Source organism: Phalacrocorax aristotelis, chromosome 1 (assembly GCF_949628215.1).
Source record: "Phalacrocorax aristotelis chromosome 1, bGulAri2.1, whole genome shotgun sequence".
NCBI classification, from domain to species: domain Eukaryota; kingdom Metazoa; phylum Chordata; class Aves; order Suliformes; family Phalacrocoracidae; genus Phalacrocorax; species Phalacrocorax aristotelis.
In genome coordinates this window covers 115,734,091-115,757,002 of record NC_134276.1, presented here as the reverse complement: position 1 = coordinate 115,757,002, position 22,912 = coordinate 115,734,091, and the positions used below count along the sequence as shown (strand labels likewise).

At 38.0% G+C, this 22,912-nt stretch overlaps 1 protein-coding gene across 3 annotated transcripts in view; it reads right to left on the bottom strand.

The window, feature by feature from the left end:
* The window catches only part of CADM2 (cell adhesion molecule 2), a 681,753-nt gene that overhangs the window by 93,638 nt on the left and 565,203 nt on the right, over window positions 1-22,912 (bottom strand). For all 3 annotated transcript variants that reach the window (XM_075102266.1, XM_075102284.1, XM_075102275.1), the window contains one exon: window positions 4,970-5,060. In XM_075102266.1, coding sequence (XP_074958367.1) covers window positions 4,970-5,060 — 91 coding nt within the window. The remainder of the gene's footprint in view (window positions 1-4,969; window positions 5,061-22,912) is intronic.

Here is a 22,912-nt window from a genome sequence, read left to right as displayed (position 1 = left end):
GATCGGACAACAATCTTCACAAATGCTATCTCAAGTTCCCGTAAAATATTACAGATAATAGCTTATGTTTCTATTGTGAGTTATGTTTATAAGGTCTGTTTAAAAACAATCTCTGTGGTAAACTGATAAATATATTTCCTCTTTCTTCCTTTCCACCAACAGAAAATTTTAATCAAAAATGTCATATCTTTATGCACACAATATTTCAAATACCAGCCTTCCGCTGTTGTCTCTAACTGGTGTCCAAAGTGCTATGCAAACTGGACCAGAACACCATCAAATCCAGAGGTCTAAATCCATAAGTGTAACTTGATTTTTTTTTGAGAATACTCAGACTTTGATGTTAGATCCTGGAGGCAATAAATGTAGCCAGACTTGCATACAGAAGCAAGAGGCAGGTCTTTTGGAAGGCAATGTATGAGGAAGCTTCCTCCCCTCACCATCTAACCACTCCCATTCTGACTCAACACTGCGGTCAGGATGTCATCCCACCACGTGGGACTGGTGTCATGACACAAGTCCCGTCAGAGTCCCTAGGGGCAAACCCAAGCACTGATGGCTCTTGCAGTAACCCCCCCAGCACCCCCCAGGCAGGCTACCTCTGCTTGGAGCTGCACCAGCCACAACACATACTCTAGAGGGAACTGTGGCAGAGTCTATAAGCATCTGTGACACTTTATTAATCCCCCACATGTCCTGCCGCTGCAAAACCATCGCAGAACTCGCAGGATTCTAGCGTGCTCTTTTTACTGGCATCATCAAACTTCTATAGCAGCATTACAGTACCTACCCAGAAAAAAGCTCCTGCCTCCAAAGTAATTCCCCTAATAGCAATAACAGAAGGTCACGACCAGAGTCAGAGCTATCCCTGACCTCACAGTGATGAGCAAAGAGATAAAACAGCATAGTTACAGAATTTGTGCATCCCCTTTTATGCCCCTTCATGTTGCCTCACTGGATCATTCAAAATGGCTCACCCACCATTCCATCTTCCTCTTCACCCCCTCTACCACCCCTCCACTTCTCTTCTACCCCTTAGCCCACTCTTAGGACTCCTGTTCCAACACTGTTCTCTGTACGAAGACCAGAAACATGAGGCAACGAGCACCCATTCATACCAACTACCAACCTCAGAGTCTGGGTTAATTCCACCCCATTTCACACGTTACGACAATCAATGCTGCACACATGATAGAATCCTAACATCATTTAGGTTGGAAAAGACCTTTACGATCATCAAGTCCAACTGTTAAGTGAAGTGTCTGAGGCCATTTTTTAATCTTGTCCAAAGTCATGGCATTGACTGGTCAAGACAAATCTTATACCCCAAAGTATGAAACCTTAGCAAGGCCTTAGTTCTCCAGTTCTTACACTGAGTAAAATGTTATTCCTCACCTCTCTGCTCTATTTCTGGAGGCTGCTGTTTTGGCAGGAGATGCAGAGGACAGTTGATTTCCCAGAGGTGTTGGTATGAGCAAGGCTTCCCTCCCATTCCCTAAGTTAGGTGGGGCTTTTCCTTAGGACTGTGTCGTAGCTTTGAAACACAGTATCTGGGTATCCATGATGCACATGGTTTGAGGGACAGAATCCCTGCAAGAAGGGGCTTGGTGATGAAATGTAAGATGGGGTAAGTATATTCTATCTTTAGCCTCACTCTGCTTTTCCTGTTTGGGAAAGAATTACTCTGCAGCAGCTACAACTACCACGAATGTCACCACAGCCAAAACCCAACTTCATTCTTTCTCCATTTTCAACTCTAATGTCATTTCGACACTTGTGAAAATTGCTCTGAGATATAAGAGAAATATACCTATAAGTAAGTGTTCATTTACTGGTATGATTCACTGCTGCCTACAGGAAACAGGAGGGACTGTTGTAACTGTGACATAAAGTTGACAGTGTATAGAAATTAACCCATGGTGTGTAAATCGCTATGAAGGACCATGGCTGACGCTGAGCTCTCCACGAAGCCCACAGTTCATCACTTCTCTTGTGCCAATGACATATTTGGGCTCTGTGGACCTCTCCAATTTCTCTCTCTCTACAAGCCAGAAGGTAATCATAATGTAGGTTGAGAGTATGACATTACTGTTTCTCATGCTAAGCAACTGCAAACTGCTCCCAGGAGGATGCCTATTTATTACTGGCTCTGTGCCGTGAAAGACTGACCTAATGAAGCCATACAGAGCAGCTGATGTTGGCAGTTCTTGTGGTATGGGCAATTAGAGGTGCATTTATTGGCAAAATATTTATGCCCCAAAGGCTACCACATACAGGTGCCCTGCCTTGATAATTCTGTGGTGTGGAGTTGTTATTTGGCTGCCCTTTCAAAACACACGTAAGGTTTGCATTCGAATCCATTAAGGTTGCAACTGAGTTCTACTTAAAAAAAAAAACAAAACAACTAAACACCTCAATGGCAGCTCTGTTTTAATTAGTACGTTTTAACCAACGTCTCCTAATGGTAACATGTAAAGAATATCTACAATATTTAGTGTACCAAACAGAAAACGCTGTGTATGTCAAGCTAAAATATACCACTTTTATAGTTTTTTACTGCCTTCAGAAATGATTAAGAAATACAGGGGTCTAGAGGAAAATCTAGTATCTGAGAGGATTAATTGTCTCTTTTTTTAACAGAATGACATCTTTGGCATGTGAAAAAAATGTTAGCCCATTTCCAATGAAGATTATGAAAATGTGGTTATAAGATATAGACAGAGAGCAAAATGCATCTAATGCAAATTAAACATAGATACAGAATTTGATAGAAATGTCTGTATTTAGACATTAGATATTATTAGATATCCCAAAATATAGAGGTAGATATTTGACTGAATTAACTGTCTAAAATCCATGTAGTTAGTGAAGAGAAAGTAGCAGAGGTATGATCTGCTCTGGCTCTTCTGTAGTTGTCTAATGTAGTTTAGACCTGTCATGTTATAGTAGTGCCCAGATCTCTCCATTGAATGCAAAGGGACACCCAAGTGAGCAGCTCAGATGCAAATATCTACAGTGCAGATGTTTAAAGATAGCTGAAATGACTCCCATACACTCAGAAACTGAAAAGCATTATGCCTCCTTATTGTAATACTCAGAGGCAGGTGAAATCATCGGAGGACTAGAATACCTATCTGGTATTATACACCTGTTCCTCCTTCCGCCCCACATACCGATTACATTCATCTGTCCAACCATCCAGCTACCTGTCTCACAAAACTAAAAAGAACAGAAAGAAAAAATCAACGCATAACCTCCAAACTTTGTTATGATTTAAAACCTCCAAATGTTAAGGGGCAAACTGTGTTGTTTCGTGTGCTGTGTTCACCACCCCCCCAACAACAGGTAATTTAAAATATGTAATTACTGCCTTACTTCTAAGTCTTCATCTTTACAGAGAAAGTTAGATGAAGAGTGAAAATCAAGCAGCTGGGGCTAGTATGCCTGAGGTTTATAAGCCAAACAGAGCACTTGGCCTGTAGCTGTCCCCTGTTAAGTCATGAGGAAAACACCGAAATAGGGAAAATGCTAAACACCGTCTATTCAACAGCACACTCAGGGCAATCAGGGCTGACTTCTCCTAAACTTAAGCACTTGCACATCTTCTGCTGAATTTGAAATTAATGGGGAAACAGACTCCCTACCTCCTGATACCTAGGCGACTGCTCAAAGGCTATTAGATAAATGGATAACTTCTCCTTCAAGTATGTTATAAAAGCAAGAGATGGCTTGCAACTGATTTTTATGAGTTATCTACAGAGGTGTTTATCTCAGAAACATGTAACACTTCAGAAGTACATAGATACACAGAAGACCAACTGCATTGAGCACCATGTGAGACTTAATTGGAGGGACCCCCAGTGTTCTGGTCTCAAGCAGGGTAGAAGCACGATCTAGATGCTGAGTTGCTCATCCCAGTCAAGGTTTGGACAGAGGAGTTGCTTTAAAATGATACAGGTATACAATAAAAAAAAAGAGAAGTACTTATGGAGTTTAAATGACGCCAGACTAAAATCAGAAGAGCTTTTCAAAATAGAAATTTTGGACTTAAATGCCTGACTTGATCTAAATCTGACTTCAGGTTCCTACATTAAGCAATTCCATAAAGTCACTAAAGTTACACCAAGGAGAAATTCAGCCCCAAGTGACATGATTTTTGGCATGTAATTTGCACCTTTTCTAGAACCAAACTATTACTGCACCATCATTTTCAAGACAATTCTAAAGCTGCGTATCACCACTCCATATAACTCTATATATTAATCTTTTGAGCAGAAGGTCAATATTTAAGAAACTTGATTCATATTAATATAAAGTAATTGGATTCTTTGTGTATCTTTATGGGTAAATATACAACAGCTCATCTGAGAAGATGCTGTTTTAAAGAGTGAAGTCTATTTAAATAGTAGATTCTGTGCAAGAGTTAATCTCTGCAGATCTGCCTTTAAAAAATACTGCTGGCAGAGATGTTAGTTTCCAAGTAAAACAATTTATATTCTTAAAGCAGGCTACATTTTTTCAAATTCTGGTAGAAACAGGGAGCCAACTTGCACATATCATTAAACTTCAAATTCCCCTGTAAATGACAGCCAAAGCATCCAGAAAGTTCAATATATTTTCTCTGAGGCTAGTTAATGTAGGAAGATTTTCATGAGACGTTTTCTCTTCTATCATCAGTTCAATGATGTAAACAGTGACTGATTAAGCCTGCACTCCTTTCAGGTTCATATACCTGACTGGAAAAAAAAAAAAAAATCTCACAGCTGGAATTCTTCCTGAAAACTAAAATAGATGACAAAGACCAATCTTCTATAGACACTTAATGAAGACAGGCTTCAAGGGGTTTTCTACACCAGAGATTACTGTACACCCCAGGATGAGACAAAACCAGCAGATTTCTGCAGCTGAGGATTGCAATCACAGCAGAATAAAGAAAATAGCAAAAAACATTTCTTGTTAAATCACTTACACTGGTTTTCCTTTGGATTCACAAGTCAAAATAATAGATTGTCCTTCTTCAGGCCATGAATTGGAAGAAATTATTTTAACTAAAGGTGTATCTAGGAAGAAAAAAAACACACATCTTGTTGATATAGACAAAAAAAGATTTATTATCTAAGAGTACATTCCTCTCTATTTACATAAGACTATACCATAGATTTAATTTACACTTGGAGATGCTTTTATACAGCGCCTTGTGCAATTTTCATTGTCTTCAGGAAGACAATAAAAATGACCAATGGAACTAAACCAGTAACTTTTTATATCCCAAGGAAACACTGATAGAAAGCACATGTATACTCAGAGGAAATAACTTTTTTCTTTCTGTACTCAATGCAAATACTGGGTACGACTGCTCCAAAGTCTGATATCGAACAAGGAAATAAAAAATATTGAGGATGAATAACAAGTACTCTGTGCAATTGTTTCTTTGTCTATTTATAGGTTGATATGATGGAATGCTGCTATTAGAGGAATGAATGCAATAATATACATTTGAATAAGAACACTTTTATTGTTGCAGAAGCTTGGAAGTCATAATAAGAAAGCTACAATGGGCTTTCAGATAAAGTACCTTGTTACAGGCATTTTACAGGATATTATTTCTGAAATGCAATAATGCTGCCCCTAAAACAGAACATTCTTTTTTTTTAAACAAAATTTTCAAGGGCAATGTTTTAAATATCTGAAAAAAAGCGCTCTATAAAAGTCTGTATCCTGTCCTAAAAATTTACAAATATTATTCCTATACATTGGGATTAATTTTATAGTTTTAATTGCAAAAAGATACACAATATAATTACTGTGAATATATGCAGAATAAAACATTTGCGGTAGATCTTGAACTTTTAAAACATTTTGCCAGCTGGCTTGCAAGGATATATTCTCATAATCAAGATATTTTACATGAGTTAGAGGAGCACCTCTTGTAAGGAAAAAAAGACCACAAAGAAAGAAATATCTCCATACAAAACAGTTTTTTCCTTTGGAAAAGGAAAACAGAGTTCACAGTCATAGTGAGGAAAATTTTCAGACTCAACAGGAAAATATTAACTCTTGTCTTCTCCACAGTTTCCTAATATAAAACAGACATCTTCGTCTACGGTAGAAGAAACACTTTAACCTGGAAATCTAGGGTATCTAAGTTTTGTCCCATCCAATCTGCAATTCCTATTTTCATTAGCAGTGAGGTAGTAATGTCACCACCGATACCCTGTAACCAAGCAAATGTGAAAGAGCATGGCAATACGACCCTACAAAATCAAATGGACAAAAATGCTATGCTGTAACGATGTAATTTCTTATTAAGATGCTAATAGTCCTGTTAAACACTAAATGGCATATGAACAATTAAAAATGTCAGAAGCATTTTTCGAACTTTGATTTTTACTTTTGGCATATCATGATGTATCAGCATGGCACAAGACAAGAAAAGGGGAAGGCTTCCTGTAGACTTGTCATAATTCCACCGAAAGCCTTGTCAGCATCATTTAGCTTTCAGTACAGCTGCACCAACCTTACACCCGTAGCAAATCTGTTCCACAAGTTCATATTTGTAAGGACCCTGCAAACCACTATGCAGGTGACTAATCCTTTGGAGGTCATGCTGGCATTTGCTTCATTTTTAGCACATGCTTAAGGCACTGACCTCAAGTGCCTTAATAAATCAGGGCATCAAGTACTTCTGTGATTTCAGCGGTGCTATCGAAGATTAATAAATTACTCTCTTGACTATACACTGAACAAGATGAACAAATTAGTATCGGACAGGAATACATGAAGAATTTAACTGAGGGAGAGAGACAACTACTGCAATGAGATCAATAGGTTTCGAGAGAAATATGAAAAAGAGCTAAACTTTGATGGAAGTAATCATGATAGCCACAGGTGAAGAAAGAAATTAAAGGCCCATCTAGCTAGCATTACTGGCTTAAATATTTAAGAAATGATCACCATTTTACGCATTACTGTAAAAGAGCCACATAAAGTAGAAGAGGGGACCTCAGACAATTAAGTTTTCATTTGCATGGGTCAATGCAGTGCTGTTTCCCGCAACTTGAAGTTCCCATGTCTACTTTATGTAGTGCCCCAGACATCTCTCTGTTGTCCATGCACTTCTCAATAGAGCTTACTAACACAGAATAAGAAAGGTCTTTATGTTTCGTTCTCTAAATGTACTGTAAGGTAGTGTAGGAAATACATTCCCTTGTGGTTTTCCCTACTAATTGACTTGTACAGTAACTACTTGCTTCTTTAAAACAGGAAACACAGGGATTAATTCAATATATAGTTTTTAGGGAAGCTTACAATTCCCAGTTTTTGTATTTCATTAACTGTCCTTTTTAAAAAACTACTTGATATTCTGGTTTGGGTGCTTCCTTCTCAGTGTTACTGTGTCCACTCATAAGGGGAAAACTTTTAAGATGAACTAGTCCTCCACTTTCACTTTCACATCAATATTTAAAATTAGAAGGAACCTTTAGAATAACTGCATCAAAACTAATCCAAAAATGTTATTTTTAACAAAGATAATAAAACCCTGCTGACTGATATACTTCCAGAAGACAAAATGCTGTTACAAAGTACTATCTCCTGCTAGGACTGTTCATTTTAGAAGAATTTGACAAGTATAAATGTACTCTATCAATATTGTGAGCTTTACCCTGTCACACCCAGAAGCATTAATCATAACAACTGGAACATCACCTAATCTCCAGAAAACACTACCACCACTGGAAAACAAGGTCTAAAGAAAGAAAAACTATCAAGAACAGCAATACAGTAGGTGAGGTTGATTTCTTTTCGGATCTGCTCATCAGCTTGTTACAAGTAGCGTAGATATGTCCAAAATAATCTCTACTTTTACAAAACAAACAAAAGGAGTAGGATCAAGGGTTCTATTGGGGATCAGATCTTCTGTTGCTCCTCCTCAAAAGTCAGTAGAAGTATACCAACTTATATCAATTAAATCTAGCAGAACTTTAATAATTTGCTTATTTTTTAGGATTTGGCCCAGTAATTTCATGGTAGTAAAATATTGTAGATCAGTATTTCAAGCAGTGTTGTTATGAACAAGGGACTAGTGACTAAAATTTCTTTACAATACCTTCAAATATGCCCTTATCCTGAGCTCTAAGGACATTATGGAGCAGATAAATATTCCCAAAAGAATAAGCATTGTGAAAATCTGATTTAAAAAAAAAAAAACCAAACCCACAGTAGTTTATATGAGAGTAGGTAAAACAACAGGCCTTGAGAGTAAACCACACTGGTCTCAATACCCAGTGACTTATTTATTTACATGCATCTCCAACAGCGTGAGAGCTGTTTGGCCCTCCGGTCTTTAGCTTGAGTAATGAGGTACTTATGAGCTGCAACTGATTGCTAGCACCAGTCTGAACTGAGACTCAAACATGTCTTTAGACACATAGAAAGACATCTTCTACTCCCTGTGTGCCAAGAATCTGCCTTTTTTTCTGGAAATAACAGCTCAGAAGCAGCTACAGATAAAAGCTCTGGGATTTTTTTAATCTTTTTTTTTTTTTTTTTATATACATCCTTTCCTGTTTCAGCAGGCCAAAGGTAAAAGTTCCACTGACCTGATTCTATTTCATCCACCTTTCTAGGATTTGGGTACATCTCATTGCACAAGATCATGGAAGCCATTTCAAAGCATTGGGAAGATTTATCTGTTTTTGATCAGGCAATATTATCTTTATTCAGCAATATACAAATTCAGTGAATGCATGTGGAAAATTGATTTCTCTTTACACTGGTAATGAATGTTTTCTGATATATGAAGAAATTAAGCACTTCAGCACATGATTTTTGTTGTACTCTTAGCAATAACTAGTGCCAACATTAATACTTTGTGGAACTGCTTTACTGATTGATTTAATCTCTTTGAAGCGATCTCAAATTAAAGGTGATTCTTATCAGTCACCAGACCTTTGCTGTTAATCAGGTCTCCCACGCTAAAATGGTTCTTTGTTTAAAATGCACTTGCTGTTTTTATATTGCTTGAAGTAAAGTAGAGTTCATTATGTATTTATATTCTTTTATTGCCAAGCCCTTATAAGGGCACATGCAGGTTTAAATTTCTTCATATAAATTACTTCACATAAATTTCTTCATACAAAGTAATCACTTGGAAGCTGCTGGAAGATTCCCATATGATAAGTTATGTTAAACTGTATGTCTAAGCCCTTGACAACCACAGCGTAAAAGTGGAAACAGAATTCATAAAAGTAAATAAATTTGCTTAAGATCATAAAGCAGGTCACCCACAGAATCAGAAAATGAATCTCTGCTAGCTACTGCTTAGTCCCAAGATAGTAAAAAAGTAATTTGGCCTCTTTTTCCTATGTAATATCAGAAGTCCTTGGTCCCTTCAGTCCTCAGCAAGCTGGATTACTGAGCTTCTGTGGATACTTTTTCAAGGAATTCCCAGCTACTGGTTGAGTAAGTAAATCAAAGCATGACCCCTATGCATCCTAGGGCATCAGTCTGCAAAAGTTGTGTGGGAACAACCAGTTTTCAGAAGAAAAATAATGTCATGAGATGAACGGGTAACATTATAATGATGTTATGAAAGCATCATGTTATCATATCAAACACCCTCCCTAATGTAATAATTTTCAGTTAGGGTAATTACAATCCTAGAAACAGAAAAAAAGACCACTTCTTTTCTTGGGCAGATGTAAGGGTGGGTGGAGTACATACATTTCTTGAGACTTTTAAGAAATGCCTATTGGAAGCAGTAGACTATTCAGGAGTAAAAATATCAGTGAACTCATAGACATCAGAATACAGACAGTGCTGGAAATGCACCTATTCAAAGATGCATGTTCCAGTCTTTTTTCCAGAGAAGATATATATATGTGTGTGTGTGTGTGTTCAGCTGTAATGTAAACAGTACTTGCCACTAGAGTTCTCTGCACCTTTTGCTAAAAGGTAAATCTCTGTGTTGCTCAAATCAGCCTTTGTTGGGCTTCCAGTGAAAGCAGAATTAACAGAAAAAGTCTTAGTGGTTCTCCCCTGCAGAAACGCACAAAGGAATGTTGTACCAGATGTGGAGCTCCAGGTCAGGGCTCCTAATTTTCAATTTCTCTGCTGAATTATAGATCATGGTTGTTTTTTTTTTTTAATAAATGTGATAACTTACTATGAAATTTAAACTCAGGACCCCAGATATCTTCCATTGTGGTTAAAGTTCCAGGAGCAAGAACAGAACAAGAACAGCTCCTTCTTTTCACTTATAGTGATAGTGTTATTAGTACCTCAAGAAGGATCCTGTACTTCAACATTCTACATTTTAGAGGCCTGCTATACCCCTAAGTGTTAGGAAGCCATTTCTATTCTATACTCCCTCACTTCGAGGTAACTTGATTTTTATGAGAAGTGTTAATCAGCCCACCAAGACGAGTTTTTCAGACAAGTTACTAGAGCCCATGCAGTGATCTGTGAGAAAAAGAGGTTCCTTATTCCACTGAGTACTGAAGTATTCACACTAAGTAGATCAGATCCCACAAAATACTTATTTGATGGTAATTCAGTGATTACTTCCGGATTAAGGGTTTGGTCTGATTCAAAGAGTGCAAGGACTTGTGTGCTGACCTCCATGTAATAGCAGAGGTCTACCAGGTGTTCTAAGGTCTCCCTACCACTCAGGTATAGAACTAAGATTTCTCTTTGAATCTGAAAAAGCTTTTCTTATTACCTATGTCCTAGTTTGGATAATTCAGGATTTTCTGACACCCCCCAAAAAAAAGGTATGAGAAAATTCTTAACCCATTCCACATTATGAATTAGAATTCTACAAGTAACTCAGTAGTGTGTAAATTGTCCCTATTTACATTCAGTGCCAACATAACATAGAATATACCATTCATCTTGCTTACATTTAAAAAAGGTTTCTAAAGCCAGATTATGATGCTTACAAAAACCCAAAAAACTATAATATTCCCTACACATTTCCTAGGATGCTTAACTGAAAGTTCTGTCAATGCTTAGCATCAAGTGTCTTTGGTACAACCATTCTTGGACTTTACATGTAAAATTTTTACTGAAATGTTTTCAGAGGCCTTTGAGCTTGTGCCCTCAGAGTATCCTTCTTACTTGCCAAGGATGGCAACATTTTTAATGTTTAAACAATTTCAAACATTTAAAAGAAATTAAAAATCACTAAATGAAACCACAATGCCAGAAGTGGATATTAGATATTTCACTAATGCCAGCCCAAATTTAAGAAGACCTTTTCCAAACTGGTAACAGATATATATTCAGCTACAGCATTTATGTTTGTGCATTACCATTTCATATGAAGTGCAGTGCCCTTCAAGTCTTTGGGTTTTCAAATGTGTTTATTGCATGAAGTCTGGAACTGCTGCTTCTCAAAGTAAAATGGCATAGCAGAAGACATGGGATGTACAAAATTTCAATGATGATCCCCTGTAGTATTATCCATTCATGGCCTTGCAAGCTATACAGTGATTTTGCAAAATGTTTGGATCTTCTCTTTGTACCTGACTACCAATAATAAATATAAAACAAGTTATTGGCTGTTTAAGTAACAACCAGTACATACAGTACTACTGGTCTCAGCTTATAGTCTCGGGAAGGTTGGTTCACAACATCCTGAGGAAATGGGTGACAGGGTCAACAAGAAATAATGTTTCTCTTGGATTGCAATGTTGTCCCTTCATCAGAGAATGCATCTTTTTTTCTGGTCTGTAGGATATTAAAAGATCTGGCACAGAAAATTTGTCACATTTGGTGACAGTAACATATAAGGTTCAATATATATAAGGTGCATAGATAAAGATTAATATCTTGAATTATTTCAGTTTATGAGTCTTTGGGGTTCAAAAAGAAAAATCCATTGGTGAGGTTCCTTCCTCTACGCATGGTACACATCAGTGTGATATATACTGTCTAAATGTTTCTTTCTTAAAACACGAGGGATTCTACGCTTTTTTTATTTTTCACAATGTCCCACTTTTAGTCTTCCAAGTTCAAATCAGTACCAAAAGAGCTAGACCTAATGAGAACGGTAGAAAGAAAGGGAGGCACAGCAGTTCAAACAGGTTTGCTTGTTCCAAATAAAAATGTACTTCTCTATCTAATATAATACTACAACAAACATCATTAAACCTCCAAACCAATGTCCTCCCATCTGATTAGCTTCCATGCAACCAAATTATCAGGTGCCTATTTCAAAACCAGGGCAAACACAATCCTTTCTCTCTTCATGTTCTAAATAACTGAAAACAGCCCATTAACATCATTTGACCCTAGGTGTCCACTGGAATCCTTTGATTCTGATACATGTTTCTTTTAAGGTGCTTATCTCTCTGTAGTTTATGTTATGAATGTCTCTCCACCTGCAGTAAGAAGCTGAGTCTGTTGTAAAGAAGTCTGTGATTCTTGCTGGACTTAGTGTTTGAGTGCAAATTATGTTAACAGTAATAGGAAAGACACTAATACAGAGAGGGACAAATAACATCACTTGTTGGGTTTGTCAGAGGAAGCCTGTGCTCATGATACATCAGGATGTGCTACAAGTGTTAGCGAAATCCCTCCCTCTAAAAACATTGATACTGGCTTCTTATTTAATCTTTTAGAATGATGGCTAGGTGTTTTAAATTACCTTTTGTGACTAGATTTTTTATTCTATACACAAAGATTTTAAAAGCCTTAAAAGTACTGCCAGTAAGAAAAGGCTTTGTTTAACGATGTAATTATGCGCTGGATCCAATAACAGGAAATATGCCATTGGATCCATTCAGGAAGAGAGCTATGCTTGCGTGGCAGAGAAATGCTTCCCGCTGTGATCAGCGAGCTTCCCATGAATGCCAGGTTTTACCTTCATGGACCCTAAGCAACACAAGGAACATGTCTTATTAACTACTTCCCAGTTTGGAAAACACTCACTCGAGCTCCAGGCAGCCCTCAGAACAAAACACACAGGCCCTACCTATGCCATAACATTCATGTCACAGCTGCCAGATAATTTGGCAGGGGCACCGGAAGGATGTTTCTCTCCTTCTAAAGGAAATTTTGTTGGGATTTCTAGGAATAACAGGAGGAGTGTCAGCTTCTCAGCAAGCAGGTTGTACCTTGCTGCAATACATGAAATTCCGCTTTGGTTGGTTGGTGAGCCTCATCGCACTTTTCTCTTGCCATAACCTGCTGCATGATTTCTAACAAGAGTCCCAAGAGCAATGGATCATAATATTACTATTCTCCTCAGGTGAATAGGTAGGTTTCTTCCACTGAGGGCTATTTCAAGCTGTCTGCATAGCCAGCAATTGCCACTGCCAAGGCAAATTTTCCTTTATCACCAAAAGGGATAGAAATGTATTAGCCCCCCACCTTCCTGCTGTTGCCCACTGACTGTTCCCAGACCACTCTGAGTTCTGACATAATCCTGTAACCGTGTGCAGCAGCATCTCCTGCCTGGATCTATAATACTCAGGTTCACTCTGCCATTTTTAATTATTTTATTTACCTTGTTGTTTAATTTTTTGTATACTAACCACCATTTCGTCTTTGTACCAGAGTCCAAATTAGTATGATTGATTGATTACAACACACTTTTCTTCTTACAGGTTTAGCTAAATTATGAGCTACCAACAGCACGTCTTTACTTCATCGTTTTATTTTATGACCACAAACCTTCTGAATATTGAAAAGCTTCCATAAATTTCTCTGATATTTTATTGTGGCAGTGAACAACAACAGCTCTGGTGCTATCATTTTAAAAAATGTTATAAAAATCTAACAGTCCAATAATAAAATATTATTGCTACCTGGTAATAAATGACTGCCAGATGATAAGATTTTTAAAGTATTTCCTGAGAGACTAATTCATTTATTTTCTACCTGTTTTTTTCTGTTTTTTCAAAAAGCATGTTTGTGAAATCTATTTATGTCACAGCTTTCTACATTTTTCATCGTGTTTTTTCTCCCTTATTTCCTTGGAACCTTTCCATCATTTCCAGATGCAAAGATAAAATAAGCAGATACCTCTGAAAATGATGATGTATCTACTTTCCAGATTAATTAGCACTGAGGTAAGCATAGGACACTTTAAGGTTTTGGCTTTTTTTTTAATAGAAAACCATGAGAAGATAATAATTTTCCTATATGGACAGCAGTTACAAAACTCCTTGAAAATTCCATATTCCTACACAATTTATTCCTATTCCTAAAAAAACCCTAAGTAATTAAGCTTAGAAGAAAAGACTTTTAAAGCAAATTCCAAGGACAAACCACTCTAGTACGTACAAAAATAAACATCAAATTGGATATCCCAAATGAGATCTGAAAGAAGAGAGAGGAGTACTCTAATCAGCTCTGTGAAAGTGCTCACCATTTTTAATAGCTTTTACACTTCCCAGCTGCATGCATCCTACAGCTGTGAATCTGCATTCCCCAGAATTGGGCTGCTTCTGTAAATGACAAGTAGCATGGCTTCTGCTTGCGCCCTGTTGCTTTGAAAAAGCACTCGCAAAGCAAGTCTGCGTTGGTAAGCTTCATCAAATTACCCTGGGAGATACAGTAAGTTTGATGCTCTGCCTCAGAATATAACGAATGAGTCATTGCTTAAACAGATGAGGGAAAAACTCAGTGTTATTTATCTGACAAATTATTTTATCATTAGTATTTATGGCAAAGCTATTTCATTTCAGTGAGTGTATTCAACAATACCATAAAATTAAGCTTTACAATATTTTTTGAATACTTAACTTCGATAAAAGGGAACACTTGGTACTATATCCGCACGGATATTCCTGTATCTTCTTTTTACCCTCCTTTAAAATCTACTTTACAGTCAAGCAGGACCAGAAACAGCATATGGTCCCTTTGTTATCTGAGATTCTGTGTTGACTATGATGTCATCCTTTATCTCGTCTCTTTTAATGTAGTTTAAAACGATGTTTGTTGGAGAGAACAGTAATAACAGTTTGTACCAGAAGAGTGTAAAAATGCTCTCCTGGATGCAAAACAACAAGCCAAATGCCAATGTGGGGAAAAAGAAAGCTCGATCAGTGAAATATTCCCTCCCGACACTCATAATTCATGAGTGCCTGAAATCGAGCACCAACCTGGCAGGAAACCCTTTACTAAGTCTGTGAACACTGATTATCTGGTACTTTCTTAAATATATTCATAATACCAGTTTCAACGTCTCACCTGTCAGTCATACCATACTCCTTCACCACAACTGCTAAAAAGAAAAGAAGTAATTAAAATGTGATAGTACATAATGTGTGGCTTGGGGTTTTGGAGAGGTGAAAGAGAAGTTGGAGGTACGCTACCAAAGCTCCACAGTTCCTCTCTGCTCCATTTAAGATGAGTTAAAGCCTTACCCTTCTTTTGTCATGTAATGTGTTCATTGATCATTCTTACCTGCTTTGTGCTTGGTCTTAAAACTGGCAGAGGTAAATGTGAGAGTAGCGTTGGATATATCAGTATACCCTGCTGAATTAAGCGGCAGACAGAGTGGTGCTGTCACCACCGTTCTAAACGTGTGCCACTTCATGAAGATAGTTAGCATAGTTAGCACCAGTAGCACTGCCTGTGTAAATACAGCTACTCCCCTTTATATGCTTTTGCAGAATCGGTCACTGGTTTCTTAGTTGTCCATTAAGTCCCGTACACACATGAATGCTATGGCAGAAATAATATTTTCTTTGGCAACTCAGTTCTGTTTTCTTCAGTGTGCGATGAAGCCTACTTTTACAACTTTTATCTTGTTTAATTATTTCTGTCATGCCATTTCTTCAGACTAAACAATCTCCATTTTGCCTGTCTCTGCAGATATGCAAAGCGCTCTGTTTGATCTAACATCTCCGTTGCCTTACACTCTGCTCTCTCCAACTTATTTATGTTTTATCTCATTTTTGCCATGTCACCAAAGAGGAATAAAGAAAAAATGCAAAAGAAAAAAAAAACTTCTGCCTAAATCACAAATGTTATCAGCAAATGCCTAACTCTGAGTCAGCGCGTGACCTTTCAGTGTAACTTTATCTTCTGCATCCTCGGCTTCTTTTGCTTAAGGCCTTTGGTTTTCTGTTATGTCTGACTTAAATCGTCTTGAATATGGCTTGAGGACTGCAGCACATCCGAAACTGCTGAAGGAGTAAATAAGAAGTCTGGATGCTCAGCATACCCAAATACTCCTTCAAACCTTTCTCTCAATATCCCATATCAGACATTGAGCAATATAAAAGTTTAATCTGTATAAAAATACCTAAGCAGTAGTATGGTGACATGAAAATGTGACTTGTTTCTTATAAATACATACCACACCCTCTTGAAGGGCAAACCTCTATTCCTTGGGAGGTCCTACTAACAATCGCTACATATGTTTCCCTCCAAACTGTCTCACCTGCTTGCTAGTCTTTAGTTTCGGAAATAAACAGCCCCTCAAACTGTTCTATAGGGAAGGCCTGGAACAGCTTTGTCCTTCTGTCATTAGGTTGACTGGCTGAAGGTGACAGAATTGTAACCTGGGGTGTGAGCTATACGATTCTGCAATTTTCAGCCTCCTTGCAAGATGATCCCATTTGAAATAACACCAAGTCTAGGCTAGGAGAAAAATGAAAAAGATTATTTGAACCATATTTTTGAAGGCAGCATGGAACTTGAAAGGCAGCCATGTACCTGAAAAATTGTTGCTCCGACTGGGACCTGATGTGGAACTTTTCTCAGATACTGGACTGTCATTCAGCCACTCAATCTTTATTGTCTTGTTAGGGCTACCCAGTATAAAGTAGTTATAACAAGTATATTTAATAACTTGCTTTCTAGTTTCAACCTTCCACTACTTATCTCCAACATAGATCATCTAATATATTCACATTATATCCTTGTAGGCATTCATCTTATCAACTACAATGCAGAGAAATTATTTTTTTTAATCACTTTTACAGTTAACTGATTTTTATTTAGATTAGGAACTTAAAAAATCAGCCAGTCAGTCAGTCTTGGGGATACTGCTGCTGGGCTGTCTGGAATAGATCATTATTTCTGGAACCTACCTGCTTACGTAGAGAAATGTTTACCATTACTGGAAATCAGCTGCACTGCTTTTTTTACACCGTTAGTTTTCTGGTCTTTTCAAGTAGATGAACTAACTTATTCTCTTTCTCATGTCCTCATAAGAATATCCTCAAGTGGTTTGATTGATTGACTCTCTGTGGGTATCTCTACTGATGACAATGGCATGTGGACAGTCGTGACCAAATTAACTACGCGACCTCAAAAGCCTACAGTGAGCTCTGTAAGGCTCTCTCCCTAGCCTCCCCTCCAGAGAGGAAACAGATTTTAGCCCATCAGTGCTCATTAATTCAGAAACGTCACCACACTGACCGAGGCTAGCATCTCCACATGGCAAAGCACCGTGTGGTTCAAACATGTATTTGGAACAAGTTCAGGGATGACCTCACTGTGCTCCGTTTACCAGCATAGCCATGTCCTCTGTCTTTTCACTTCTTGTACCACAGGTTGCCTCTTTCCTATGTCTAAAGGCTTACTCTTCTGAAATAGAATTATATTTATTTTATGTTTATTTCCTGAACACCTTACTTTTAATATTATTAAATGTTCCCTCCCAAACTTCCTCCAAAACCTTCTTGAGCCCTCTCTTAAACACAAAACAAGCAAATGGAATAACCTGCCTGCACCATATTTTAAAGTTTCTATGCAGAATAGACAAGCCACTCTGTGGATTTTCCTACAAAAGATTTTAGAGATAAATAAATTATATTAGATTATATTTCACTTGTAAACCATATTTGAACATAAGCCTCCAGATGGGAAAGGTCAGGATTGTACATTAACCCTTTGAACTAGATATCCCCTTTGAAAGATGAAAGTTTGGCAGTAAATGGACCCACAAGTTTTTGAATATTTTTGCATTTAAATAATGGATTTCTTATTTTCATCCATCATTAACCTAATTGATCTCATTTAAACGTGCATATTGTGGCACTGAACTTACATGTTCACAGACATCATTCTTTACTGTTTACGGTAACTATCCTTTATGATTCATTTGTTTCAAGTATTCACTAATACGAAAAGCTTAAACAAGATAATTTTACTTATTAACGCAGTGTTTACATAATTATTGAGCTAAATAATTAAATAGAATAACTTTTTACTTACTTTTCATTCAATGTGAAGAGGCGTACGTGTACTGAAGGCTGTAGCTTTTTAATTTGCATTCTTATTATTACTATTTTTACCTGCGTCTGACACTGGTAAATATGGAAGTATCCCTCCTTTAAGGGAGGCAGAATGGAAAGAATGGTCACTGAAGTTACCATTGTGACGAAACCGAAGTTTCACTCATCAAAATAACATTGAGATATATTGTCCACATTAATATTCACACTGTGATTCAGGGGTTAAAAAATCCTGTTTGGGGAAAACACCAGAAGAGTATCTCAACACGGGTGAGTCTTGGTTGGAAACCTGAACGTGTACAAAGGGTAAACTTGTCTCACAATGTAACAGGGAATCAGCTGGAAGATCTTGAAATTCTCTCATTCTCAAGGTCACAGCAGTACAGCAGAACATCTTCATTGAAAGAGAAAAGCAAGAACACCACTCAGATAGTTGACCTTTAAAGGATGGGAGCGTCAGTCGCAAGAGACGGTACCTCCCTGTCAGACTCGGGTAGCCATTTAAGAAAACATTAGCTTTTCCTCATGAGCTTCTAAAGGATTTAAATGGCTGGCAGTTTTTCACTGAAGTGATGGAAATTCCTGCTTGATTAGGCTCACAAAGATTGTCTATGATCGGAGAGGGAGGTTCTGTGAGAGACTGAGGTCTAGTCTGCACATCACACAGAAAACAGCCCTCTTGCTTTTTAAGCAGGAATGCAAAGTGGCTTTAATCAGTAAGACCATCTAAGTTGTGAAATGAAGGTCAGAGAGAGAAACCCACTTGAATAGCTGAGATCTAAGAACCCGAGGTCCAGGTCTCCTATTCTGTAGAGATGGAATACCTCCTGAAAACCATATTGCTATAGCCAAGCCCAGTGATCAAGGTGCTGGGTGGTATCTTACACTAACCAGCTACTGCCCTCCATTAACTCAGGATGGGAAGTAGACCTCATTGCTAAGGATAAAGGACACGTGCCAAAAAGATCCCTGGGACAGGCCACCACTGGAGCAAAACCCAGCACCCTTTTGAGTCTGTAGCAAAGAGACTGTAGCAGCCAGAGTCCTCACAAATCACTCAAAAAAAAAATTGTTCTAGGTTTCCCTCTTTGGCCTATTATTCACACCTGGCTTTGCCAGGTATGCTTAGCAGAAGGACCGATATGACATGACACACTGATAATGACTTAGTGACTTCCAAAAGGTTGGGTGTAGGTAGCTGAATGACAATGACAGCAGACTGTTTCCTCAAAAAAAGAACACATAGCCTAAATATGTCTCATTCCCAGAGCTGAGTCTAAGAACTCCAAAGGTTAAAGCATTAAATCCAACAAAAGCACTAGGAGTATTTCTGTTTGGAACAAAACAATTCTGTTTCCTCAAAGGGAAATTTTCTTCGCCATTTGCTATGAACAGTATGCAATAGGATGGGCCATGCCAGAGAATGTGCCGCTGCATCTGTGCCATCCTGTTATTCTTGAAAGAAGGCTTAAACTTGGGATATTGGCCACCTTCCACAAGTTCCAGAGGACTCTGAGGTGTCACAGTTCCCAAACACTCAAATTTTTCGAAGATAAAATGTTTATAGCAAGAAAGCAAATTGTGCTGATTTGGAATAGAGAACTGCAAAGCCCTGGATGTACAAATCTCCAGTGAGTTCTTTCTTTTATGGCCCTAGAGAATCATGCCCTTGGAAAATCCAGGTCTTTTCACCACATCAGAAATTATAGAATCGTGTGCTTAAGCTTATTGACTAAAGATATAGTTAGATAAGTATTTTCTCTCATGGCAAAGCCAAAACAAGTTTCAGTTCTTACAAACACCCCAGCTATTTTCACTCCTGACTCAACATACAGTCTATCTGTACTTATTTGAGCTAGCTCAATATTTTGGGGCCCTGTTAAAAAATAAATTAAAAATTGGAAGGCTGTGACACCTCATTATCCTAGTCAGTAAACCATTTCCTGCCTCTGGGGATGTATCTCTTGCTAGACTGTCCATAAAAAGATTGAGGCAGTGTGTAATCATGCCAAATATTCCCAGATTTCACTTTTAGCCAGCGTGTCTTTGAGGGTGTCACACAGCATAATGAAGAGATGGTCATAAGCAAATGAGAATCACCAATAATGCTACCGGCTGATCAGAAACAAAAAAAGATTAGCATCAGTGAAGGAAATTGCTTTTAACTCTAATATTTTCTCCACTTTGGAAAAACATGTTCTCTGCCTAGATAGTACAAGCTACTTCGAAAAAAGGGAAATGTGCCTTTGTTCCCAAAGCATGGGTACTGCTTAAGTCTCCTGTGGAGATCTGGGAGACATACCTCAAGTAAAAAAAAAAAAAAGAAATTAAAAATAATCCTGAGGCCAAGCCAAAAAGGAGATACAAAAAGGAGATAACTCATGCCAAAGTGCAAGCGCAAAAAAGATTTTCAAAGTAACTAAAGGAAGTAAAAAGAAAGCAGCACACTAAAAGAAAATGAAAATCTTATGTCTTAGTTGAACAGCTTCAAAACCAAATGGTGTCCCTCAGCCACACAGTTGAAAGGAAATGAAGGCGTGACACATATTTTACCGATTTACAGTACAGAAGAACCATATGTACGGAACAGGGAAAACTGTCCCTCCCCTCTCATACTTTATCATAGGCAAGTGGTGCCCAGTTCTGTGTGCTCTTGCGTGGGCACACAGCTGCCCCTTCTGAGCTACAAAAGGACAGCAAGTCCACGGTTGAAATAGGTGGCTCTTCAGGGTGACTAAGATAGTTGAAATGTAACTAATTCACCAGAATTAAACATTAAGATTTAAGGAAGATTATTTTTTCTCTAAATACTGTTCTGATGTGTAACTATAAGTGTTTTAGGCACTCTCCGTAGACAAAGGGTCTAACAGTCAACTACACACCACCCTTTTCTTGCCTTTTTTTTTTTTGTAATGCCTTATTTCATATAGTACTATATGAACATATACTATAATATATATTTAATTTCTCATATTGTCATATTTACACATAATCATATATTCACACTCATATATTTTATATTTCACGAATTTTTGCTTATTTTTGTTCAGAACGTATAATTGTAGAAACTGTGTTCCAACAAAAAAATCAAGACCAGCTAAGTGAGAATAAGGGGCTAAACTCCCTTAGTGAGCATCAGGTAACATAGCTCTCTGATAAAATTACTCTGCTTTACACCAGCAGAAATTCTAATGCCATCCTGTTGTCAGAGAAACCTCTATTTGTTAATACATCAGAAATCACCGTAGTATGCTGCTGTTAGACACACACACGCGCGCACACACAATTTTCTACATGGCTGCACAAGTGCATTGCTGATTTGCTCATCTGTAGTCTGCTGCATTTGAGGCTTTTGTTTACTTAATTCAAAATCAATAGGTTTATTTCCCGGACAATAGCCAACGTTCTCTTGGAATAGCTGCCTAATTTTAAAGTCAAGTTTGGACATTCGTTGCAAAAGAATCTAATAACAACCCACAAATGAAGAAACAGCCTTTTACACAAACATTGTTGGAATAGCCTGTAGAAGCAAGTTAGCTGATGGCTATAGACTTGTCAGACTGACAATTCACTGCACATCTGTGCCTGCCAATATAGAATTTTATCAAAATTGCCTCTCTAGACACTTCTTTACATAACACATATTTAGCTTATTAGTGCTGTCATTTGGGAGTGTGGTCAGCTTTTGAGCAAAATCTCACCGAGTCCGTCAGGACGGATCATATCACAGCTGCCATTTTAGAATCACAATGATTAGGTTTGAAGTTCAAATGATTTGATTTCACTTTAAAGCTTCAAAAGCAGCCTCTGGGGCAGGCTTACACAATTAGTTTTTACTGAGGTCTGCTGGGTAATTTACTGTAGTCAGAGAATCTTCACTAAGGTAAGGTAATTACCACTGGGTAATTTTATGGCTCTCCGTTTATGGCTGGCTTCTGCTCAGGTAAGACCTAGGGGAAAGTGAAGATGCCACTTCTGGGAAGCAACATGTGTCCAAGAAATTGAGGAGGGATGAGCAGAATTCACTCACTTCCCAGATGTGGGCCAGAAGTTGTACTTGCCCTCAAAATGCCTTTTCAAGAGTGCGCATGAAGACTTACAGTATACAATCTCGTAAATATCGTACTGAGAAGCTTTCAAAATTGAAGTACTGCACCTGTGATTCTTCAATACAGGAACAACGAATGCATTCTTAGTTTAGTTTGAACGCAGAAGTAAACAATGAAATGAAATATCCCTTTGAGATTTGTATTTATCACTTACAAGAAGCACTTCCTAATGATCAGTGGCAGCTAGGCTGACAAGCAAACTTCAGAGCAAAGCCACAGGGGATGCAAGTCTATTTTAGGTTTACTGTTGACAGTAAGGGTCAGAGGAAAAATAAACTCAGCAAGCAGTGTCATGCTACCACAAACCTCTGCTGGCCAAGCAGAAACTAAATTACGGCCAAACCTTTCAGCACGACAGAAAGACTTGGGCAACTGGGCGGCTCTCCAGTGCACAGAGCATGACACACAGACGAACAGGATTAAGCACAAGTGAGGCATAAGTTAGTGATAAATAAAGCTCACAAGATTGGAGAAGCTAATTAACCCACAGTCTGGACTGGGGTACAGTATCGTTACCCTAACAGCACCCCTATTATTTTAATATTTGAAGTCTGCAAAATTAATCTGGAAAGCCCTGTGAAAACAGGGACTGACCATGGCCTCCTT